The sequence below is a fragment of the Carettochelys insculpta genome, chromosome 24 (assembly GCF_033958435.1).
Source record: "Carettochelys insculpta isolate YL-2023 chromosome 24, ASM3395843v1, whole genome shotgun sequence".
NCBI classification, from domain to species: Eukaryota; Metazoa; Chordata; order Testudines; family Carettochelyidae; genus Carettochelys; species Carettochelys insculpta.
In genome coordinates, this window is record NC_134160.1 from 8,295,001 (window position 1) to 8,320,721 (window position 25,721).

Genomic DNA, 25,721 nt, shown 5'->3' on the forward strand with positions numbered 1-25,721 from the left:
ATCATGTCTTGCTTACAGTATTTTTGCTAATCTGTTCAAGAATGTTTGCTTTTTTTTTTTTTTTTGCAAATGTGACACTGCTGACTCATGCTAAGCTTGTGGTCCACTATCGCTCCCAGATACCTTTTCTGCAGTGTGCCTTCCTAGACAGTTGCAGACATACAAAATGGGAAATGATTTTTCCTTTCTAAAGGGTAAACTTTGATTTGTCTGTATTGAATTTTTCTCTTTTTAAGACCATTTCTTCAGTTTGAGATCATTTTGAATTTTAGTCCTATGCCCCAATGCACTTGCAACCCCTCCCATCTTGGTGTCATCCACAAACTAAGTGTACTCTTTATACCATTTTCTGTATCATTAATAAAGATATTGAACAGAACGAGACCCAGAATTGATCCCTGTGGTACCCTACTAATTAAGCCCCTCCAACATTACTGTGTAACATTTAACTACTCTCTGGTAACAGTTTTCCAAACAAATGTGCATCCTTCTTGCAATAGTTCCATCTAGGTTGCATTTCCCTCCGTTGCTTGTGAGAAGGTCATGTGAGACAGCGTCAGAAGCTTTACTTGAGTCAAGATATACCATGCCTTCTGCTTCCCTCCCATACACAAGGTTTATTTCTCTATCAAAGAATTGGTTAGTTTGATATGATTTGTTCGTGACAAATCCATGCTGACTGTTATTTATCACCTTATCTTCTAGATTTTTGCAAATTGGTTTAATTATTTGCTCCATTATCTTTCTGGGTATGGAAGTTAATCTGCCTGGTCTGAAATGGGAACCATATTTGCACATCTATGGCCTTCTGGAAACTCCTTTATTCCATGACTCTTTCAAAAATCATGACTTATATCTCCTCTGTCAGCTCCTCAAGTACTCAAGGAAGCATTTCTTCAGGCCCTGATGACTTGGATATCTAATTTGTAACATGATCTTTTCTTTTAGTTTCTGATCCTACCTCATTTTCATTGGCATTCAGTATGTTAGACATGCAGTCTTCACCACTCTTTTTTGAAAACCAAAATGAAGACGTTAAGCACGTCTGCCCCTTCCGCATTTTGATATTTTTTCATCCTTTCATTGAGTAACAATCCTACTCTCTCCTTACTCTTTCTCTTTCTTCTGATGAATTTGTAGAATATTTTCTTGCTAACCTTTGTCTCCAGTTTGCCATTTGTATGTTGGCCTTTCTAATTATGGCACTATATACTTGTGTTTTGTTTATGTTTATTGAGTAAAAATATAATTAGGAAGGCCAAAAAGAATTTTGAGGAACAGCTAGCCCAAGGCTCAAAGTAATGGCAATTTTTTTTAACTACATCAGGAGCTGGAAGCCTGCTTTAAAAAACAGTGGGGTCAGCTGGGCCATTTACGATGCTTAATGAGCACTCAAGGATAAGTCCATAGTGGAAAAACCGAGTCAATTCTTTTGCATCATGTTTTCATTCCTCGTTTGAGCCCTTCTTTTTAGGTGAAAAATTTGAGTAATTGGCCCATATTGAGGTGTCCTTAGAGGTGGTTTTGGAATAAATTGATAAATGGTAGTAAGTTACAGAGGGTAGCTGCGTTAGTCTGTATCCACAAAAACGAGCAGTCCTGTGGCACCTTTATAGAGTAACAGATTTTTTTTTTGAGCGTAAGCTTTTATGGCCAAAGACCCGCTTCATCAGATGTAACTATCAAATGGATTGTGGATAATTTCCTGAAAACATTCAGTCAGACTATGTCTAAACTGCAGGCTTCTGTCAGGAGCCTTGAGGTTTCCTGACAGAAGTCTGCCACTCCGGGAGTATTCTGCCGATGTCCCAGTCCTGGATCCATGAGGAAGAAGGGATGCATCAGCAGAGCAGGTTTTTCTTGACATTTGGCCCAATGTGGACAGGATAAATGTTGGGAAAGCCTCTCCCAGCAGAACTATTGGCGGGAGATACGCAAATGGGTTGCTCAATTTGCATACCTTTTGCCAGCAGTTCTCGGCAATCTAGGTATAGCCTCACTGTGTAGCAGCAGTCAAAGGAAATAGTATTGGGAATCATTAAGAAAAGAGAGAAATAATAAGACAGAAAATATCTATTGCTTTTCTGTAACTTCATGACACACCCACATGTGCAGGTGTGATTGCCCTTTCTCAAAAAATTGGAATGGAATTGGAAAATCTTCAGAAAAGGAGAACAAATATGGTTAGTAACAGAGAAAGCCGTGCTAGTCTATATACTATCAAAACAAAAAAGCAGTAAAGTAGCACTTTATAACAAAATAATTTTAGGTGAGCTTTTGTGGGAGAGACCCACTTCTTCAGACCGTAGCCATACCAGAAGAGACTCAATATTTAAGGCACAGAGCATTTGTAGAATGGTTTCTGTGTGAAAAGAGCTTTTAATAAACCAGGAACTATATATAGCTGTTAGTCAGGATGGGTGGGAATGGTGTCTGTAGTCTCTGTTTGCCAGAAGCCAGGAGTGGACCACAGGAGATGGATGACTTGATTACCTATTCTGTTCTTTCCCTCTGGGGCATCTGTCATTCGCGTTTTATTCTTACCCAGAGACTTTGAATAAGTCTTTCCTATTTCTGTCTCAATGTCGGTCCAAGTGTATACATTGGTGGTGGTATGGAGACCTGGGTGGAAAAATACACAACTGGAATATAGGTAGGGCACAATCGTAGCTCTATTTATTTAGTAGCATTTTGAGTTCCATTTATTCCCCATAATTCTGGTATTAATATACAGACATCTAACTGTGGATTTGATACGGATTTAACTATTTTTTTGTAAATTGGATGATATGCTGACATTCATCCAGTTAAGATGAATTTTTTAGTCACAAACTGAAATCTCATTTGTGTGGATTTAGAGCCTGCACTTCAGGGTGGTTGGGGAGAGATTGTTGTAAAGTCTCACAAAATGTAACTCTTGTAATTACATTTATATTTAACTGAGTAGTATGGTTGTAGAAGTCATTTTAGGATATTCTACAAGAGTAGCCATCAAAGAAATTTCAAACTAATTGGAATTGAGAAAGCTTTTGCAAATTTGGATGAAACTTAATCGTCAACTTTTTTTCCCCCAGATATGTACATCTCTAAAAATGGATAATTTCTTTCCTCTTTTTACTCTATTTTTAACTCACATCAAGTTCTTGGCTAAAGATTTAAAAAAAAATAAGGTTTACCTGCTTAAGGTTCTATTCTTGAAAAATCTTTCAAACGTTTGTAGTTTTAAAATTTTAACATAGTTCTCGTGGTCAGTTTCTTGTCAAGACAGATGCTGCCTGCCTTTTGTGTTTGAAAATGTGGGTTGACAAAGCAGTTGTAGCTGACGCCTATTTTACTTTGTTCCATATTTTTTTTTGTTTTTGAAAAGCTTATGAAAATGTTAGTAGGGTAAACTCATTATCTTGACATTGAGATAAGAATAGACTCTTTAGAGTGACTTGAGGGTCTGTTTCTGATTTAAATAGTGTTCTGTATTTTAGATTGAGCAAGAGAAGTTGGCGTCTATGAAGAAACAAGATGAAGATAAAGACAAGCGGGACAAAGAGGACAAAGAGAGTAGAGAAAAAAGGGACAGATCCAGAAGCCCAAGAAGGTAGTATTAAAACAGTCTTGCTTATTACATTTACTTATTGTTCCTATTGGTCTTCAGGGCAATGGGCATGTGGCTATGGAGATGTGTAAAGATTCGACAAACTTTGGAAATGTACCCTAAAGAATTTTATAGGGGGAAGATCAGTCTAGCTTGTTAATGAATATTTATCATATGAATAACTAGTGGGATATCCGAGAACAGGCATTGCCTGTAGTAATAAAGATGTGCTCAGTGGTGTAATACAACAAAAGGGTATTCTGAGATCCTAACGAGTAAATTTTATTGAGACCTCATAACTAAACTTCTGAGCTATCTTGTGAAAGTCTTTAAGCTAATACAGGAATTACTTTATATTTAGTTCTGTTACAGTGTTGCATAGAGGTGGTGGTTAATTTTTGTTTATGTAAGACAGACTTTGGGTTGGATTACAAAACTATCTCTTGAATTGTTAGTCTTGCTAGCGGATGGTTTTTCTTCAGAAAAACCAAAAATAGTTTATTCTTTTACCTTTCCCATTTATCCATGTGAAAAGCACACAACTGATTTGTTAGATGAAATTTCTTAGCTGTAAATATACATTGACTTTGGTTTTTAAAATATGCTCCTAACATTATATATTATTGGAACAGAAAGTCTCTCTTTCCTAGACGCAAAACAAGGTCTCCTTCTCCGAGAAGGAGATCATCACCGGTCAGAAGAGAGAGAAAACGTAGCCATTCTCGATCTCCTCGTCACAGAACCAAGAGCCGTAGTGTTACTCCTGCGCCAGAAAAGAAAGAGGAGACTCCAGAACCAGAGCCTTCTGTGCAGACAAAGGAAACTTTGATTCAAGAGGCAACATCAACTAGGCGAGTATCAATTAATTTTATCCTTGAAATTAGCTTACTAAAGAGACTCAGAGAGGTCACTGTATTAGTCTGTAGCTTCACAAATAACAAGCAGTCTTGTAGCCCCTTAAAGACTAACAAATTTATTTATTAGCTAATGAGTTTTTGAGGGTAAGACCCACTTCATCAGATTGGGAGTAGACAGTTTGAATCCAGGCTTTATATACCAGTGGGAAAGTGGGGAGGAGAGAAGAAGGGAGACCGTTACTTCTTTTTGTTAGCCTTTAAGGTACTACAGGACTGCTTATTACCATAGGAAATTATCATTTCCTTCAGTGGAATGGAGTTATTTTAATTCCTGGTGCTTTTAGAGCTTTGTTCTGGAAAAAAAGGTGATGCTTTACATGTCATTGTGGTCTTTTTTTTTTACATGGAGAAATGAGAATAGATCTGACTGCGTATTGATATTTCACTGATACTATTTTGTTTCATTAATCCAGTTGAGTACTTTTTTTAGGTGCTGGTAAATTTAGTTTAATTAAATGCAGATTGAGGCTAATTTGGATTGATTTTTCCCAGTGTTTGTTGCGAACTTCATAAGCACTACCTTCAGCTTCTGACTTCAGATTGGATCAAGAAAACATGCCAAGTATTGATTCAGTACTGAGAATTGAACATCCTCGTTAATAGCAATTTAGAACTTTTGGTGAATCAATTTTTCACAGCTCCTACTTGCTAACTGATTTCCATTGTTTTTCGTGGTTGTCTCATTCTGTGGAAAGTTGGGATGTGACCTATTCAGTATATGCTTGATCATGTGTTTGAGAAATTCATGTTTCTGAATCTTTTTAATAGAATTTGGAGCTATGAATATTTTATTCAGGTCTTGCTTGTCACAATTTTAACGAGAGCACTGTCTTAGTTTTTTTCTAAAATATAATCCAGCCATCTACAGATGGGACATGCTTATATTTTAGGGTTTTTTTTTTTAAAAAAACAGTGATATCTTGAAAGCACCCAAGCCCGAACCAGTACCAGATACTAAAGAAACTTCCCCAGAAAGAAATGCAAAGAAGGAGAGAGAGAAAGAAAAAGAGAAGACTCGTCAAAGATCCCCATCACGTTCCAAGTCACGGTCTCGCTCACATTCCCCCTCTCATTCTAGACCAAGAAGGCGTCATAGATCACGGTCAAGGTAAGAACATTATTTTATTTCACTTTGAAGGCAAAGGCCAGGAACTGAGTATGTTCTGAAGTGGCCATTCAGAACTATAAAACACTCAATTAACGTTGGGAACTCTGGGAGGGGGAAAAAAGGAAGAAAAAAAAAAAAAGGTGAGATACTTAAGGTGTAAATACTATTCTTTACTATAGTAAATCTTCTCAGCCAAAGATAAGCCTGCAGTTGGTTAGGCTGAGTAAAAGGGAAGGGGAGAAAATGTGAAAAACACCACAGAAGCAAGTTCCATAATTTTCATCTCATCTTGGGAAAATGCTTGATACAGAAGACTCTTTGGGCTGAGAGATGGGACTGAATCCTGAATATATTTGGCAGCACTAGGTGATTTTTGTACCACCTCTTTTAAGAACTAAATTTGGTTCTGAGACATTTTAGATGTAATCCTTTTTTGGTATGGATTAATACAGAAGTTTTGTTTGATTTGAAGTCTTGCTTGCCAGCAGCAACACACATGCTAATTTAATGTGAGGTACTTGCTGCAGAGCAACTTTTCACTTGGTTTATGGTGATTAAATCTGCCTCCAGCCTGTCAAATTTTCATTGATTGTGACAGGTCTTACTCTCCTAGAAGGCGGCCAAGCCCAAGACGACGACCATCTCCTAGGAGAAGGAGTCCTCCAAGGCGCATGCCTCCCCCGCCCAGGCACAGAAGAAGTAGATCCCCTGTGAGGCGGTAAGATGGCTTTTTTGTAAATACAAAACTTGGTATTTGAAAGACATTACAAGGTTTTTAGGTTTTTAAAACCACAGTTAGATTGAAAAATAATTATGAAGAGAAATGATAAGCACAGGTGATTTTGATAGTGTTAGAGCATGCAAACTAAGTAATTTTAAAAGTTATTCTGTCTTGTTTCAAACCTATATCCTTTAATAGCTGAGAAGCAAAGCCCTTGAGATTGGCATGAGTATTGCAAAATCACTTTGAAAAGAAAGCTAATGAGACCGTGTTCCACGAGCAGGAGTCTGATATAGTATAAAAAGTTCATGCGCTCTCTAGAGTACTTCTAATGGATGTTTTCTAACATTCATGAATGGTGATGGGTTTTACCTGGCAGTCTTTAATTGCTCAATTCATTATTCTAATATTTTTACTGGATGATGCTGGCTTTTGAAGTACCTACAGGGTTTTGTTACAAGCAGGATGAATTATTATTCTCCTTAACCTCTGACAAGAAACAGTGGGCTTACATTGCAGCAAGGGAGGTTTAGAAAAACTTCTCGTTGGGGCAGTTGTTTGCTGGAATAAATTGTCCACAAAGGTTGTGGAATCTTCATAACTGGCAGCTTTTAAGAGTAGATTAGAAAAACACCTCAGGGTGGACTAGATTGGGGCGGGCAATAACTTTCCTTGGGGCCACTTCATGAGTTTCAATGCTGGTTGCAGGCTGCCTCAGGGCCTCTTGGAAAAGGCAGGGCCTTGGGCAGAAGGGCTTGGGCTGGGGGCTACAAAGAAAGTGTGCAAGTATGGGAGATAAACACTGTGTGTGTGAATGTGTGCTGCAGTGTATATGTGACAATGTGTGTGGCACAGATGGGGTGTGTGAGACAGTGACACCATGTGTGTGCTAACTGCTGCTGGGTAAGTTTCTGAGATAAGGCACCCTCTGCGTCTTTGTGTCTGATAGATGAGGGGTTTTCAGCCTACTAGCATAACATTTTTATGTCTTAATTCCTACCCACCAGTCTTTTCTTACTAGATCTTTTTTGAGTTTCAAAAAACAAGGTGTGCTCTAGGGTGAAAAAAATCTCTCATCTAAATACTAAACAACTCAAATACAAGCACCCCTCTCATCAAGCCTACAAGCTGTTTTTTGGTGCCTTTATCATTAATATTTTATCGCCAAAACCAAAAGGTAATATTTTAAACAAATTGTTCAGTTATAGTTTGAAAATAATTGAAATACCCGTTTGTTAGTCTCTCTATGAAATAAGCAATGGAGGCTATCGTGTGCTAGTTTTTGGAAGTGCTAATGTATGTGACTATATAGATAGGCATGCAGATAAGTGAAATATGCCTAAACTGATCTGATTAACGTTCACTTTATTTGCAGGAGAAGACGGTCATCGGCCTCGTTATCTGGCAGCAGCAGCTCCTCTTCTTCTTCGCGCTCTCGATCGCCACCAAAAAAACCACCAAAAAGAATAGTGTCCAGTCCTCCTCGTAAAACACGTAAACTTTCTCCTTCTGCAAGCCCTCCAAGGCGAAGGCACAGGCCTTCCCCACCTGCAAGTCCACCTCCAAAACCGCGCAAGTCTCCAACACCTCAGCCATCAAGCCGTGGAAGGAAAGTCCGTGGGTCTGTTTCTCCTGGTAGAGCCTCAGGTATTGTTAACTAAATGTGTGGGGGTTCTCCCACCTCCCCCTCCCCAGTCATTTTATTTGTTTGAACCTTTACCATTTCATAGTTATGTACTTTTCATTAGCTAAAGGCTGGACTGTGTCAAAAATCCACCTTTCCAAAGTATGGAAGTTAAGCAGACACTTCACTGAATCTGGTTTTAAATGGTTTTGTACTGCAAATCTCTGTATTAACATTTAAGCGTCAGCAGCAAAAAATAAAGATTATAGTCCTTTTTTGTTTAACAAAGGAAGTAGAATTGAGTTGACTTCCTATTCTTAATGAAATGTTGAAGGGAACATTGATCTGGCAGGAGAAGATGGTCATCAACATCTTTATAGATAGTTTCTATTATCTGGTTTTACTGATACCACCTTAAAGAACCAAGTTGCAGTTTTCTATTTTCAGGTGGTGGTGGTATTCAATTTCTGTTCATGGTGCAGTTGTAGGTTGGGATACCAAAATATTTTTCAGGCGTAGGAAAAATTTAGATAAAATATAATTCAAAAATAAGTACATAACCTTGTATATTTAGAAAAAAGAACCAATTGAAATTTTAGGTTTTGTACTGTAAGTTATGAACTGTAATTTCAAAGTAAAAATAACGTTATACCAGTCAAATGTTACCTAAAATTTCAGAATGCTTTTCGGTTTAAAAAAAATCTGTCAAGAACCTGATGTCTCAAAAATATACAGGTTGGACCTCCTGGGTCCAGCACACTCAAGACCCGACTGGTCCAGGAGGAGGGAGTTTTCCAGCTCAGGAAAGTCAATTCCAGCTCAAGCTTCCAGCCCCAGGCCCACCTCTTGCCAGAGTCCCAGCTGCTGGGGGGCGGATCTCTGGTCCAGGAACCTCTCACAATTCTGCTAGACCAAGGATGTTGCTGGATCAGAGTCTCCCAAGTTTTTAGAGGTTCAGCCTGAACTATTCATATAAACAGATATAAACTGGCCTGATTCATGAAACTTATTTTGTCTATATAATAGTGTGTGCAAGATCGTATTGCATTTCATTGAAAATCATTCACCTTTTTCCTCACCCTTTTCTTAACTTTTGTCTTTTAGCACCTAAACGTAAGAGTATTGAAAAAAGAGAGTCTCCCTCACCAGCACCAAAACCTAGAAAAGTAGAATTGTCTGAATCAGGTATGTTTGTCATTTACAGTGGCTTTTCTTTTAAATGGTACGAAAATAAAACAAAGAAGGCTCGGGGGTAGCTGCATTAGTCTGTTTCTGCAAAAACATCCTGAAGTCCTGTGGCACCTCACAGACTAACAGATTTATGTGGGGGTGTAAGCGTGTGGGGGGGGGGGGGGGGGGGGAAACAACCTTGTATTTTCTCCTGTGGGATTTTTGAGATGGAGTGGCTTTGATAGAGGTATTGAAGGTAGGTTTTTTCAGAGATGTATATGTACAGGACATAAAGTATCTAGCTCACATTAACTCGCACCCTTATGCTTTTTCTTTTTGGAAACTGTAGTCAAAATACATTCGCCAAAGAAAGATGTAGCACAAAAATAGAAGAACATCTGATCAGTTGTAATGCTGTTTCACTAACAAACTGTCTTAATGAATAAACTAAAGGTACAAAAGCAAAAAAAAAAAGTTCCTTAACTGTACATGGTTTTTTCAGAAGAAGACAAAGGTGGCAAAATGGCTGTAGCAGATTCTGTGCAACAGAGACGTCAGTACAGAAGGCAAAACCAACAGTCTTCCTCTGGTACTAATAATATTTTTGTAGTTTTAATGAGGTGTTTTACTTTCTTAATTATTTGTTTATAATGTACTTTTGTACTGCTAAATTCGGGTTGTGCTTGCTTTTGAGTTTTATTGGTATACACAATGGTGCTGCTGCAACATTAATCATTAGTTGTCCTGCTGTCTTAATAAAATTGTTTTAATTCCCTAGTCAAAAATATTTCAAGTGAGCAAGAATGTAGAATTTTGAGAGCTTTTACTATACATTTGTTACAGTATTTAATATTTTGCAGATTCCAATTCTGTTGGTTCAAGTCTTTTATTAAAACTCTTGAAGTCAGCATCTTTTCATTTGTCCTCCAGCTATTTTTGTTCAGTATTTTGCAACTGCATATCTTGAGCAGGTTCTGTAGTATGGGCCTGAAATTCGTTGTGTACGCAAATTTACACCGATTTAAAGCTGTGTATTTTGAAGCAGCTGTAAAAGTAATTTCAGCATTGTCCAGATGCTTTTTATTTCTGTTTAAAAAATCTACTCTTAAACAGAAATAAGTATCTACATGCAAGCATGTATGAGTGTTACACAATTTACACCAGTTTAAAGTTAGTTATATTTCTGAAGAAAATGTAACTGCTTAAAGTTGCTTCAGATGTTTGTTTTGAAATGTATTTAAATAAGCTCATCTTCCTAATCATTTTTTATTTATAGATTCTGGTTCATCGTCTTCCTCTGAAGAGGAACGTCCAAAAAGATCAAATGTGAAGAATGGTGAAGTAGGTAGACGCAGACGACACTCACATAGTCCGTCACCTTCTCCACGGAAACGGCAAAAGGACTCTTCCCCTCGGTAATTACTTTCTTCGTCTCAGCATAACTGATGTGTCCTTAACATGACAAAAATCTATCATTTACAAATGAACTGATTTATTATCTCTTGATTTGTATGTGTTACATTATTGCCTAGAGGACCCCAGTAGAATCCGTTGGAATTATCCTTTTCCAAATGTTATACAAACACCATAGAAGATGGGTTCTGCCCCCAAAATTTAGATGTTAGAGGTGAAGGTGAACACCTTGATACCAGCACTAGATTTTTTTTTTTTTTTTTGTGTGTGTGATTATTGGAGCTGATCCAGAACCTAGTAAACTCAATGGACTTTGGGCCAGAAACTTACAGTTTATAACAGGAAGGTATTTTCTCAAGCTAATCCAAAGGGATTCATTTGATTTCTGCTCAGATGTTGAGAGTTACTTTGACTCCAGTGCAAGCATGTTTGTCTTTTCAACAAGTAAATCTTTGGTAAGTGGAATTTTTTACTTTTTTTCTTCTCCACTGCTGTCAGGATGCAGATGGGAAAGAGGTGGCAATCACCCATGATTAAAAGGTTGGTTAGAAATTAATCAGTTAATTAAGATTAAATTTAAAGTTACTGTAGAAACATTTTTGTAGCAGATGGTGAACATAGCTGTCTTTTCACCTACTCTGAAGATCATTCAAATAGTAAGAAAATAGAACAAATGAAAACTTTTTACTGCGTTATTTTCATCAGTGAAATTGTTTCAAATCTGCTATATGTCCATTGAGAGTGACATTTTGGATAACTGGTTAAAATACACTTCTGAGGTATGTTAACATTAGCTGCATTGCTGTATAAGCCAAGACACTTATCAGTTACTCTCTAGGCAAAACTTTGCATGAGTGTTTTTGTTCCTCACGTATAATTCTGAAACAAGTGAGCAGAATTAGAAGAGAACTTGACATATTAACCCTCGCTGTTTTTGCGTAGGATAATGAGCTAATTGGAAATTCAGTGTTTAGAAATCAAGTATTTAACTCAGATAGCAAAAGGGGGAAAGGGGGTGCAGGTTCTAAAATTCCCATTGTCTTCTCTCATTGTCCTCTTCCTTATTCACTGTGTGTCCTGGAGCAGTCTTTATTTAGTAGTGGGACTGAAGGTAATTTCTGTAAATTTCAGTCTGAGTATTTCATCATTTTGTCACAAATCTTATTTGTAATGAGGTAGCTTTATAGGTAGTTACTTTGAAACTTGAGTTTTGGACTAAGTTTAATATAATAGCCAATTCCACGGTGGTACAAGAGACGGTCCCTGCTATTAGGCTGGCCATTTGAGGTCAGCTGAAAACAAGAGTAGGTGCCTCACTACTGTTAGGAAAAGTGCTAATTTTAAACTTAAGAAAGAGGCTGGATCCTTAAGTTTATCCACACCACTCTTAAGTCTGATGACTCTATAGTGATTAAATCCTAACCAGACTATAGTTGCAACACGTTTTGCTAAATTTGAGCCAGATGAAATGTGACTGTTCCTCAGACTCAAAGCATCTTCATTAAATGTAGCAGTCTTTAAACAGTTGCATAAGTAGTTGTTTTACTTGAATTTCAGGACAGCTTTTTTTCTTTTACAAAAGAATAAATTTGGCTAAGTGCTTCTGTGCCAATGTATAACCTCTTTTTCCTCTTACTCTATTTTTCATATGAAATGTATGAGGTGGTATTGCTGAATATTTTGAGTGGTCTTACTGACATTGTTGAAGATTCTTTTTTGTTTGGTTTTTTTTTTTTTTCCAGCTCACAACATAGTATTTAATTTTTGAGGAACAATCATTAGCTGCAAAATGTTTAGTTTCTTACTTTGGAAAATATAGCAAGGCTATTTGGAATTAAGTATTAATTAGCTGACCACTTTCTATTGATTATTTCATGCACTTCTAATCTTTTTGCTGTTTTGTATGTTGTTCCTAAAAGCTACATGGTTTCTCTCACAGAATTAAAACCTATTAAGCTTTCCGGAAGTTGTGGGGAAGTACACAGAGTCTAGATGTCCCCATATAAGTTAACTGAAAAACTGTCTCTGAATATTTTAAAGCCTGTCTTAGCAGTATCTTAGCACTAAGTCTTGGACATAATAATCATTGTCTGTTAGTATTTGCGTCTAATAATCTCATTTGGAAAACGTGTGAACCAGCTTAGTTCTATGTGGTGGTGATGAGACATAGTACAAAATTCTTCTAGCAGTAGTTCAGTGGTTAGAGCATTGGCCTTGTAAACTCAGGGTTTTGAGCTCAATCCTTTTGAGGTGGACTTTCAAGGTTTTGGGGCAGCTTAGATTTAAACCAATACAAAAAAAATCTGAGAGATGGTAATAGGCCCTGTTGTGAGTGCAGGGGCTGGACTTGATGACCTGTCAAGGTCCCTTCCAGTTCTGTGTGATAGGGGTATCTCCATGTTTCACGACCCATTATAAGGTTGTTTTTAGACAAGCAACTTTTTTCTGTCTGTTCTAGTAGGAGAAGGAGGAGTCCATCACCGCCACCTGCCAGAAGACGGCGCTCTCCTTCTCCTGCCCCTCCTCCAAGGAGGCGCAGATCACCTTCGTTGCCTCGACGAAGGTAATTTTTTTTTTTTTTTTTTTTTTTTTTTTTTTTGTTAATCTATCCCTAATGAAATATGTGTCATTTATTGAACCACTGCCTTTCATTGAAGGAATTATTTTTAAATTAAAATAAGTGTTTTCTTAAACATTTTCTGTGGGGAATGTGTTCCACTGTTCTGAAGTGTTGTGAATGCTGAGTATAGCAAGCAGGGGCCTTATAGTGAAATGACTGTTGGGAAGGGTATATGGCATGGGTTGGCAACCAAAATAGCAAGAAGAAACATTTTTTCCCATTAGGTAAAAGACTAAATCAAAAGCCACGATGCATGTGGATACAAGCTGGTCTTTAATAAATAACATCAAACCATACTTTTTGTAACCCCTATTTTCAGAACAGCGCACACACGCTGATTTATAATGCCATACATATTTGCTGCAGGATGTTTGCAAATTATTTACGTATTCTACTTCCACACACTTTGGTGTGTGTCTTCACCACTGTCTTTCAGACTTTCATTCCCAAACCTTCTCTCTCTCTCTCTCTCTCTCTCTCTCTGTCTCTGGAGGACGCTAGGGGGAGTTATCCAACTTCTTGAGATCACATATTGGTTGCTTATATAGATATGAGTTGTTCATTTTGGAGCTTATAGATATTCACTGTTTACCACAAATAATCAGGAGGGTTATTTTTTACCTTGCAATTATAGCATTGGGAGCTACAAAGAAGTCTTTAAAAAGCCACAGGTTGCAGACCCCCAGTACTGTAACACTCTGATGTAGTTCTTCAAGACTGCTGTGTTAATTTTAACTAACTAGTGTGAAAACTTTGTCCTGTATACATGACTTCTCAATTTTTGTTGGTTTTCTAGATCTCCATCACCACCTCCACGCAGGCACTCACCTACTCCCAGAAGATACTCTCCTCCAATACAGAGACGATACTCTCCTTCCCCGCCACCTAAGCGAAGAACAGCTACTCCCCCACCTCCTCCAAAACGAAGGGCATCACCTTCTCCACAACCCAAGCGCAGAGTCTCTCATTCTCCCCCACCAAAACAAAGAAGTTCTCCAGGAGCAAAGAGACGTTCGCCATCGCTACCTTCAAAGCATAGGAAAGGTTCTCCTTCCAGCAGGTCTAATCGTGAAACCCGTTCCCCACTACAAAACAAACGGCATTCACCTTCTCCCCGGCCTAGAGCTTCACATACCTCTGCAAGTCCACCACCACTGCGAAGGGGAGCTTCCTCTTCACCCCAGAGAAGACAGTCTCCATCTCCAAGCACTAGACCCATCAGGAGAGTGTCAAGAACCCCAGAACCCAAGAAGACAAAGTAAGAAACTTAATTTATGGCTGTTAGCAAATGGAAATAACTAAACTGAGGGTTTGCACTAAAGGTGAAGGGTATTGTTATTAAGTTTACATGCCACTCTAGTCCTGTTGACATATTGCTTTCATTCTGCCAACTTCTATAATGTGGCTCTCCTGTTTTTATCAAAATTCGAGGTTGGGAATAGCTTCAGAGGCACTGCAGAGGTTCCTCCTGCACAAATTGTGGTAAGGGGAAGACAGATTAGAGGCCAATATCAAATACTGATACTTATGAAACTGGAGCAGGTTACAAAGTAATACTTCAAAGGGATTGTTAGCTTTCTGAAGAGCTTAATCAAATGTGTGTCTGGAAGTTCACTATGCAGCACGACTAACCTAAGGTGCATTCTTGTTAAATGACTTGTTTAAAATCTTTTAATGTTGGGAGATATCTTCCTAGACATCTACTGAAAATGTGGCAATGCTGGCTTTATCAGTATTTTCAGGATAGGTTCATAGCTGGATGCAGTACGCTGTCTGACTTGACTGGTGTGGTGGTAAAACAGTTGAATTTCTGTCAGGTGTGAAGAGAGAACAGCTAGTCATGAGTAGGAGTCCTGTCTGTCCAAGATACTAAACCTTAGTAAACCTACAGTTTTTTTGGCTTGCCAATCTGTAGTGCTTAGTTAGATATTGGGTTTTCTTTTTACTGTTGTTCTTATGAAGGATTCCAGTTTAAATATATAGAATTGAGCTCCATAGTAAAGCAATTGCTATGAACATATTTGTAGATCAGCAATCATAAGAGACTTCAGGTGATCAAGTCCAACTTCCTGCTCAGAGCAGGACCAATCCCAAGTAAATCATCCCAGCCAGGGCTTTGAGAAGCCAGGACTTAATCACCATCCCTAGAAGTTTTTACACCATCTCTCTAGGTAACACATTCTCCTGGTGAAATAGTTTTTCCCAATACCCAGTCTAGATCTTTCCCCCCCTGCAACTTGACTTCATTGCTCCTTGTTTTGTCATCTGTCATCACTGAAAAGAGCCCCTCTCCATCCTCTTTGAAACCCCTGTTCAGGTAGTTGAAGGCTGCTGTCAGATCCCCCCTCCCTCTTCTCTTCTGTAAACTAAATAAGCCTAAATCCCTCAGCCTCTTCTCATAAGTCATGTGCTTCATCCCCCTAATAATTTTGTTGCCCTCTGCTGGACTCTCTCCAGTGTGTCCACATCTTCTTTGTAATGAGGGGTGGATCCAGAATTGGGCGCAGTATTCCAGATGTGGCCTCTCCAGTGTTGAGTAAAGGAGAATAATCACTTCCCTAGATCTGCTGGCAACACTCCTACTAATGCATCCCAATATGCTCTTAGCTTTCTTGGGTAGAAGGGCACATTGTTGACTCATGTTCAGCTTCTTGTGTACTGTAATGCCCAGATCTGGAGTAAATAAGGTTAGGTCTACATTGCTGTAGACACCAGAGGCTGGCCTGGGTCAGCTGACTCAGGCCACGAGTGGTTAATTTTAAAGTGAAGACACTTGGGCTAGTGTTTGGGTTCTGGGACTTAGACTGGACATCTAGACCTCAATTAAACAGCCGATTGGTCAGTCGTCTGCCAAGGGCCAGCCACTGGTGCCTAATTGCAGTGTAGACATACCCTGTGTGAGCGTGATTGCATAATAAATGTTGCCTTGTTTGCTTTTACTATAGAACATGCAGAGAGTTCTAAATGTTAATCTTTTATTTCTGAGGGCTCCCACACCAAGTCCACAGTCTGTGAGAAGGGTGTCTTCATCCAGGTCGGCGTCAAGGTCGCCTGAGCCAGCACCTAAGAAACATCAAGCACCTCCATCTCCTACTCGATCTCATTCCCCCTCCACTAACTGGTCGCCGCCACATGTGAAAAAGGTTCAAAGCCCTACACAGAGTCCATCCCCTGTAAGGGTATGTTTGCTAATAAAAAGTAGTACTTAATTAGAATATACCTCCAGAGCTTTTCTCATATGACATGTTACTGTTACCTAGTTTTGCTTTTGTGTATTTAAGTGCAGTTTCTTTTAAATGATGAGATGGTAATGTCTGCTCCTTAGATGAAGTTATAAGTCACTAACGTCTTAGTTATGTTTAGCTTTCTCTTCTACAGACATGGTTTTGCACACCACGTATGCAAACATTAAATGTGAGTCTCTTGCACAAAATTATATTTACTTGGATCAGAGAGGTGGCCTTGTTAGTCTGTATCTTCAAAAACAACAAGAAGTCCTGTGGCACCTTACAGACTAACAGATATTTTAGAGCATAAGCTTTCGTGGGCAAGGTCCCGCTTCGTCAGATGCATGAGTTCATGGCTCATGCAGCTGATGAAGCGGGTCTTTGCCCACGAAAGCTTATGCTCTAAAATATCTGTTAGTCTGTAAGGTGCCACAGGACTTCTTGTTCTATATTTACTTGGATTATTCAACAGATTGGCCTTTTCACTGGGCCACGTGACTTTGTAAGGAGAGAGGTTTTATTTGTGCATCAGAACCGTATATACAAATCTGCCATACATGTCTCCAAAAGTTAAGTAAAGGATTTCTTTTCATTACAGAATTCTGACCAGGAAGGAGCTGGAAAGAAAAAGAAGAAAAAGAAGGATAAAAAGCATAAAAAGGATAAAAAGCACAAGAAACACAAAAAGCATAAGAAGGAGAAAGCTGCAGCTGCTGCTGCAGCAGCTGCTGCTGCAGCTGCAGCTACTACTTCATCAGCCCAGGAAGACCAAGAAGCAGAGACAGAGCCCAAAAAGGTTGGCTGAATAAATATGATTTCAGAAGCCAATGAGTGAAATTAAAGCACATGTACTTACAGGCATACTTGATACTAATGTATGATGTTGATGTTATCTGTTCTAATGCCAATATTCTTCAAAGGCAGATCTTTGCTACAGCTGGATATACTGTAAAATTTAGTCCCACTTGTCTTTGTCTATGCCCTTTTTGAGATGCAAAGGCTTCTGAATAATTCCACATAGTGGTTAGTAACCTGTATTTCTTGTCTTTTCTACACCTCGCCCTCCAAAAAAAAAAATCTGTGCTATGCTTGAGAGGCCATTAATGCCTATTGTGTACATTGCATTTCTGTTTCGGCAAAGTGATAAATATGTGCAACGGTTTTTAAAGCAACAGCTTAAAAATATATTTTATAAGGTGAAATACATGGTAGGCTGACATCAAGTTTTCATTTTATTTTGAAACTAACTCGTGAGTCATATTTTTAAAGTTAAATATACAAGGAACAAAAAGTCTGCAGACCCTTAGAAACTCTTGCTTTTGCAAACAGTAGATCCACTACAGCTATAAATATTATGTCAAGTTTGCAACTCAGGTCGAGCAGTGCTGAGGTGCTGAATGCAGTATTGATTTGTCCACACTGAAGTACAGAAAGTAAACAAGTGATATGAGCACTGGGTATTATAATTTTTTGTTTCAGCAACCTGACCTGTTAAAATTATATTGTAAATACATAAGCTTAGGTTAACTATTGCTTTAAAAAATCCACAGCAAATAAGAAATCTCATGGGAGCAAATGATTGTATTTTTGCTAAAAATGCTGTTTGTATTTACATCTTCTGTGTGATGTGACAGCTTGCTAGTTCTAGGCAGCAAACCACAGATGTCCTATAAATTCATACAAACATAGCACAGTAGAAATAGCACCTAAATGAAGTGTGTTGAACCTAGTTAATAGTTCTAGGTTACATCTACAATACAGAAATCTGTCAACAGAAGTCACTGTTGGAAGAGATTTATCAGCAAAAATTCTGTTGACAGATTGCATCTATTCATAAAAGCAGATCAAAAGAGCAATCCACTCTATCGACAGAGGGCAGCCAGACTTCCTAGCTCTCCCTTGACAGAATGGCTGACTGGAAGCTCTGCAAACAAGGGTGCCTGGTGAATCAGAAGCCCTGTCTTTCTAGAAGAGGGTCCTAGAGTGTCTGCACTGCACTTTTGTGTACAGAACTCTGTCGACAGTCGAGAGGGGTAGCGCTGGTGTGGAAAGTGCTCTGTTTTGTCAGGGTTCTGTTGATAAAACTCTAAAGTAGACACGGCCCTAATATATATCACTTCTGTTTTTGATCTTCAGAATGATTATCAGTAGTTCTGCAAGCATATGTACCATGGGTTCTTCACTATTGGATGTATGTGTACCTGATCGCTTTTGATTGTAAATTGCAAAGTAGTGCTCAAAGGCCTCTGTGGGAATGACACCTTGTGTTTTGAACTTCAGAACACAGACGGCTGTGAGCCCACCACCTTTTAGTTCCCTCTCAAGTGCCTGCAGCTTAAGATGGGTGTCACGAAGGGAAGGTTTTGTTTCATGTTAGTCATTACTATCCCCTGCCATCAAGTTCAGTGCAGACCCTCTCTCCAATAGAGAAGGATTCTAAAAGCCTGGACTTACTGGGCAGAAAACTATTTATCACCCACTCTTCAGTTTCATGTTGCTAATTATCAGGTCTTCATGTTGAAAGATGTCTTTACTTTGTATTCAGAATTTATACACTTAGCGGACTGTCATAAGCTAAGACCAGTTTGTCTATCATTGCAGTGTGCAGTTTGCCACAGCCTCTTCAAGCTGTGCTATATGTTGTCGATACTGTGTTATGCTTCATAGCCATGGCAGTGATTGAGGAGGATATTATCCTGGCTCCAATTCTTGGGTCTTCCAAGAAAAGTACAGCCCACAGTCAAAGATCTTCGAAGAACCCAAGCTCTTCAGTGAGCATATGGACTCCTTTCTCCACACTCTTAAGAATTACAGAGCTATTCTGTTATCATTGGGAATCTACGTACATGCAACAAAGACAATTTACACAGCCTACCCAGGGATCCAGGTCAATCAGGTACCATCAGCATGTTCCCTAAATCAGAGGAGTCCTTCAGGAGTGAAGAAACAAGCCATAAAAGGACTTACCCACTCTTCCTCCTCAGTTGGCTCCCTCCTTCTAAAAAGCACTTTAATACACTGATTTTTCCCCATTGAACTGCCCCCCCATCCGCCCTTTTGAGATTGACTGTCCTACTCCTTACTGCAATCAAGTAGACTTATCTCACCAATAGCTCTTAAGGCAAAAGTTAATTTCCCCTCTCCTTGTGGCATAATAGAGCTAGCTCCAGAAGAGTGCATGGTAAAAGGATTCTGTTCCAGCTACTTTCTAGTTCACATGGGATATGGAGGGTGGAGACTGATCATCCACCTCAGGGACTTGAACTACTGTCTTTAAGTACAGAGGTTCAGAATGGTGACATTAGTTCTGATTTTTCCCATCCTTTGTTCCAGGACACCAATTCTTTGCTATGGGCCTACGAAAAACCTACTTTCCTGTAGCCGTCCACTCATTGCACAAGTACTTTCTGTGCTTTGTAGTAGGAACAATTTGCTAACACTACTGAATTCTTTCCTATAAAGACTATAGTTTCAAATGTATTTGCAAAGGTCTTTTGGTATTGGCAGTTTCTTCCCATCAATGGTGGGGGGCGGGGCATGGTTAGTGTACTCACATATTTGGATAACCTGTTGATGTGGGTGAATCTTACCAAGGTCCAGACCGATTCAGCAAAGGAATTTATCCTTGTCCCAGTTGCTAGGATAAACTTCACAGGAGTTGTACATACACCACAGCATCAAAAGTCTACCTTCTCACTGAGAGATTTGCTTAGCTGGCCTTGTCTCTGCTGTAGTTCAGCTCACAAATGACCATGGCACAAGGGCACTTGGTCACAGTATTGTTAGACAATAGGGCAGAGCAAGAGCACAGAATATTCCCCATCTAAGTCATTGGTGATCAGTGTGTTGTGGAGGAAATACTGGTATGTATATTGAACTGATGTCAGCTTCAGCATCTTAATGTGTGAAGCATTTGGTCTTGCAGAGACCATTTGCTGTTAGTGTATTTCTCTGCAAGTGAGCTCTCCCTCCTAACTGAGGAGCACCTGTTACCACTGCAGGCTTTCTGTCAAGACCACGAATGAGAGCTCAAAACACAAGGCAAGTATAGTATTAAACCTTGTCCACCTCTTACGGGTGGCACTCCAGTGACTTCGTACCACTGAGGACACACAACTTGGGGTCCCTCATCTGCCCCAGCCCTTTGTCTCTGATCCTCTGAGTGTGGCTGCTGAATGAGTCTCAGCTATGGATTTGACCTGTTCAGGTGCAGTTTGATCAAGTTTTTTTGTCCAGCAGAAAGCCTTATGGGTAAAATTGGGCTTACTGCTTTCTTCCAGAAGAGGAAACACTTTCAGTCTTTGTGCTCTTTTGCATCTTTCCACATCTTGGAAGTTACACTTCCGAAGTTACTGGGCTAGGTACTAAAATTAGTATGGAAATATACATATACATATCTCAGAACTGGAAGGGACCTTGAGAGGTCATTGAATCCAGTCCGCTGCCGCTTGGCAGGACCAAGCACCATCTCTGACAGATTTTTTTTTTATCTATTTGCCCCAGATCCCTAAATGGCTTCCTCAAGCTCTTCCCAAATTAAAAGCAAGAAGTTCATCAGTGAACTCTGAGGGTACATTTGGCTGCCATCACAGCTTTCAAAACACTCTGCCATCCAGAGCTTCTTGGTTTTTGCCCACCCTTCACACCCAGAGTCTTCGAAGACCTGTATGGTTTTCATCCTCCTGTCCAGGACTCAGCCAGCATTGGTAGCTAATGCTCTAAGGAGATTCCCCTTTGAACTGATGGTATCTTGCTCTCTCCATTCTTCCTTTAAAACTTTGTTCCTAGTTACCCTTACTTCAGCAAGAAAAATTGGAGAACTGGCAGCACTCATGGCCTGCCTATCTTATACTATTTTTTTTTTAAATAAAGACAAGGTTTTCCTATACCCTTGTTCCTGTTTTATCCTAAAGGTGTCATCAGCATATCAGAAATGTAACTTTGCATCCCACAATATTACATCCACTATATTGTGATGTGATAGTGTGGTTATTATCTGGTCTAGCTCTTCATAACTTCAGAATTAATCACTTCTATATTTTTGCTTTAAGGAGACTGAGAGTGAAGCAGAAGATAACCTGGATGATTTAGAAAAACATCTGCGAGAGAAGGCACTGAGGTCAATGAGAAAGGCGCAAGTGTCACCACCATCTTAGGCTGAAACCTTTGATATAATGTACATTTGATTTGGTTTGTACTCAAATTCAATTTCAAATTGCTAAAATGTGTTTGAGCTTTAGAATATAACATTTGTTGTAATAATTGCTAGGTTGAGGTTCACCTTGTAAAGAAGGCATGGATTTCCATTACAAAAGGCATCCACAGTGTTCTAGTGACATTCTTTCATTGGCAGTTGACATTTTATGTAGAGCAAAACTTTTTAGAAGCAGTAAGATGGGTCAGTGGTTTTAAAAATGACTGGCAACCTCAGTTTCCTTAAAATATATTGAAATCTATACAAATATTTATAAAGGTCTCATTTTTTATTCACTTACATTACTATGAACCTTTGCGATTTATAAGCTTGTCCATAAATGAAACTTCAGTTGCCAGGGAAGTACAAGTGAATATTTTAATGCCATAATTGCTCTATTGTTCCCTGTGTAGTTGCCACTAAAGTGAGTCATGAACAGAAATGGTATGTAAATGAAAGCATGCAGTTTGCCAGGACACTGTGGGTTTATATTGATATAATAAGCTGATTTGGAATACTGGAATTTCATTTGTATTTTTTTTAAAGGCAGTTTCCTTATCAGCAGTCCCAGAGAAGTTCCATATTTACTTAAATTTTGTTTGTGAAAAGAAGTAGCCCCATTCATGATTCTTGTCTGGTTACGGTTCTTAATGATATACATAACTTTCAGAGCTGATGTCTTTGAAAGCCTGAAGGAGCTAAACTTTGGATATTGTCATGTTTCCACTGTTTTTCTGTTTTTTTAACTAAAGCTATATAAAGCTTGTGGATCAAACAAAATAAATTTCTAAATTTAAAGAGTTGCTGGCTGTTGTTATGCGAACACTTTTTAAACCTTTTCCTCTCAAACAAGGTCAGTAAGCATGTAGATGTTGAAAACTGATGTCTAAAATGCTGCATTACGCAAAATGAGATTTTGTTAAAAATTGCTAGCAGATGGTGGCAGAAATAGCCCAGACTCATTCATCCAGCTCAAGTAATTTGAACTTACTGATGGGACATATTAGCTTTCAAAGTAGTGTGTTTTGAAAGTGATTAGACTGCAGGCAAAATTTTCACAAGTGCCTAAATCCAGTTTTTCAAAAGTAATGAAGGAATTTAAAATCTAATGGATATTAGGTGTCAGAGATGCTTTTGAAAATTTTTCCACGCATCCTTATCGTGAAGAACATATGTGCCTGGGTGTAAATATTTGATTGGCCTGGAACAGAAGTAGAGACTGATTGGTCACTCTCAAGACACAAGTGCAGGATGTTCTATATGTTGACTTGTATAATTGAATTCCTTTGTTATGTCTCATAACTGAGATCTTTTTAGCTCCTTTGCTTGAGCCTAAGTTTGTCTGACCTATGATTCACAGCTCTGAATCCTCTTGATTTCCTTGCAGCCTCCACTCTTTAATCCTTGTGTTTGTAGTTGTGCAGCTTATGTTCAAAAAGTGATCAGTTGAGATATTCTGAACCTGGGATTTCTTACCACTGTGTGAGACCCCATTAGTCTGCATGTATGGAATCTGACTGCAAATGTTGTGCATTTACTTGGGAATTGTATTGCTTTAATGCTACCTTTCTGGAAAGGCAGCTTGAGTTGCTGGAGTAAGCAGAAATCTATTTTAAGTTAATTTAATTGTTAGAATAAAAATGCGCCCATTGTGGTAAACTTATTGGGAGCTAAACATTATACTTAGATCAGAGAACAAAAGGGAAGAGTAACGTTGTGTGCCAGCAGATGGGGTGGTAGATGGTATGTCATGGTGATGGCTTGAAACAAAGAAATTTGATAGGCATCTCCAATTAATTGTATTAGTTGGAGTATTTTAAGTTCTAGTCTTGCAGTCACGCTTCTCCAGCATGTTCTGACACAGGTCCAAGTTCTTGAATTTGGACGCTGCCATGTTGAGATCTTATGTCCTGAAACTAATTTTAGTACTTAACTTTTTTGGACAATAATTGCCCTAACCAGGATTTGAAGAGTGTCTAGCACATTTTGGGCACTGCTGTAATCAAAATAACCATGCCAGTGCAGAGCTCGATGTACAGAGCCATTACTTGTAACACTTTTTGCACATTGAAACTTAATCTTGCTCAGCATCTCCTAGTTAAATGCAAATTAGTCTAAGCAAAGGCCCACAACTGGAGTAGGAGGATTGATAAGGGGTCAGGAAAAGGGAAAAAATTGTTCTGGGGCCTTAAATTCAGGAGACTTCACAAATGTCTCAAACTGGGGTGAAAGAGAAAATGGGGTAAAAGAGGTAATTGAAATTGCACTTGCAACTGAAAATCACCAGATGGTGCAAAGAACTGAATAGTGTAATTCCATGCATATTCTTGATCTACCCTCTGTGGCTGTGTCTACACTGAGATAAATTTGAATTTATTAATATTTATTTTGTATTTCTGGAATTTATAGGTTCAAATTTGACCATCCTCACTTCCCATATGCTCCTCACAAAGTCATCTCATTGCTGCCACACTCAAATTGGAAAACATTGACTTGCAGTAGTGCATTGTGGGAACCTATCCCACAGTTCCCTCCATCCCCGTAGCATTCTGGGTATGCTTGCTGGTCTTTGACATCATCTTTCCGTATTGCATTTTCCTCATTCCCCTCCTGTGCTAAGCAAACATCCATTTTTCCACATTGAAAGGTGCAAAGATTGTTCTCAACTGGCCATCCACTGAGTGCCCCACCTCCCATCATTGCACGTGATCTCTGAAAATAATGCAGGGGCCCAGACTATATTGTAAAGTTAGAAGAAACAGGATAGAAAAGTCTAGGAAAAAAATAATTTTTGACTTTCCCCTTCACTACACAGATTGTCAACATGGATGATATCAGTGAAATATCGTACACTGAACTTATAACATGAACAGGAATCTCAATTAGACCTCTCCTCCCCCTGGTGTTTCTGAGGAGGTCAAAGCATGAAGACCAATAGCAGATACTAGCAAAACATTTTATAACCAAAATATAAAACCAAAAGTGTCTCCAATGGACAGCAAGCTCCTGAAAATATTTTTGGTGGGGTGTGTGGGGGTGCTGTGGTCTGCAGCAGCTGAAGTAGTTCCCCCAACTACCTTAGCTACCGGGGGAGACTGCCCCACAGCAGCGGCAAGCCCCTTGGTCCCAGGCTGTGTGTGTAGGGGGGCTCAGTGGGGGCCCAGTTGAGGTCGTCCTCCCTGAGTATCTTAGCAGGCACATCCTTTTATTGGGTCGGGGGCAACCCATGTGATGTGGCGTAGCATGGAAAAGACCCAGACTGCATGGCGCCTGTGGGGGAGGGAGGGTGGTTCGCACATAAACGTAAGCCGCTGAGAAGGTTCTCAGCCTCTTAGGCAAGCACAACCCCCACAACAGCCTTGCTGCCACATGGTGCGGTGGGGCAATGGCTGGTGCCAGATGGCACAGAAAAAAAAAAAAAGTGTAGAGACAGAGCCACAAACTCCCTCCAGGGGCTATTTGTAATGAATGGGTCAATGTGCTCACAGCACAAATAGCGAAGAAAGACAGACATTTCCCAGGCTCTGATGCAAAAATATGCCCACAGCCAAAGGCTTGCTGCTCCTGCTTTGAAATTCAAGGTATTTATAGATACTCTCCTTTATGTTCCTTGATACATGTAGCTTGTTTTGTGCTAGAAGCCTTTGTAATTGCATTGCTACATGTTTTATTCATGTTCCCACTTTTTGTAGGATTCCTTTTTGATTTCCAGGTCATTAAAGAGCTCCTGGTGCAGATAAAACTGGGTTCTTGCTTATCTTCTCTTTCCTTCCCTTTGGGAGGAGGAAGGTTATATACCACACATGTTTGTACAGCATCAGTTTGCTTTTTGCTTTCTACCGTGCTGTTTAGGTCTCTGTTCCTCAGAAAGTCTGAGCAGCAGGTAAGAGTCTGCCTGATGTACACTCGGGGTTCTGAGTTAATACTAGGGGGATGCATCATGGGTGGTGGGCATAAGAAGGCAACACTTCCTAAATGGCCCAGCTGGCCTCATCCACACTCCGCCAGCCTCTCCCCATTCAGCATGGCTCCCCCAGCTGCCTGGCATGCTGCCTGGCAGGACCACCAAGGTGGGGAGTAAAGAGGGCAGTTGCCCCTTGGCTTGGCCTGTCAAGGGGGGTCAGAGCTGTCGCCGCTG

At 39.4% G+C, this 25,721-nt stretch overlaps 1 protein-coding gene across 13 annotated transcripts in view; it reads left to right on the forward strand.

Moving 5' to 3' along the window:
- The window catches only part of SRRM1 (serine and arginine repetitive matrix 1), a 31,308-nt gene extending 8,924 nt beyond the window's left edge, over nt 1-22,384 (forward strand). For 7 of the 13 annotated variants that reach the window (XM_074976079.1, XM_074976086.1, XM_074976089.1 and 4 more), the window contains 13 exons: nt 3,480-3,592; nt 4,222-4,440; nt 5,420-5,614; nt 6,213-6,332; nt 7,711-7,982; nt 9,064-9,144; nt 9,632-9,718; nt 10,406-10,544; nt 13,001-13,105; nt 13,959-14,420; nt 16,149-16,341; nt 16,988-17,185; nt 21,441-22,384. In XM_074976079.1, coding sequence (XP_074832180.1) covers nt 3,480-3,592; nt 4,222-4,440; nt 5,420-5,614; nt 6,213-6,332; nt 7,711-7,982; nt 9,064-9,144; nt 9,632-9,718; nt 10,406-10,544; nt 13,001-13,105; nt 13,959-14,420; nt 16,149-16,341; nt 16,988-17,185; nt 21,441-21,545 — 2,289 coding nt within the window. In that variant the 3' untranslated portion in view covers nt 21,546-22,384. The remainder of the gene's footprint in view (nt 1-3,479; nt 3,593-4,221; nt 4,441-5,419; nt 5,615-6,212; nt 6,333-7,710; nt 7,983-9,063; nt 9,145-9,631; nt 9,719-10,405; nt 10,545-13,000; nt 13,106-13,958; nt 14,421-16,148; nt 16,342-16,987; nt 17,186-21,440) is intronic. The other 6 variants (XM_074976081.1, XM_074976080.1, XM_074976084.1 and 3 more) reach the window with 6 other exon arrangements.
- Nucleotides 22,385-25,721: the final 3,337 nt, after the last annotated feature.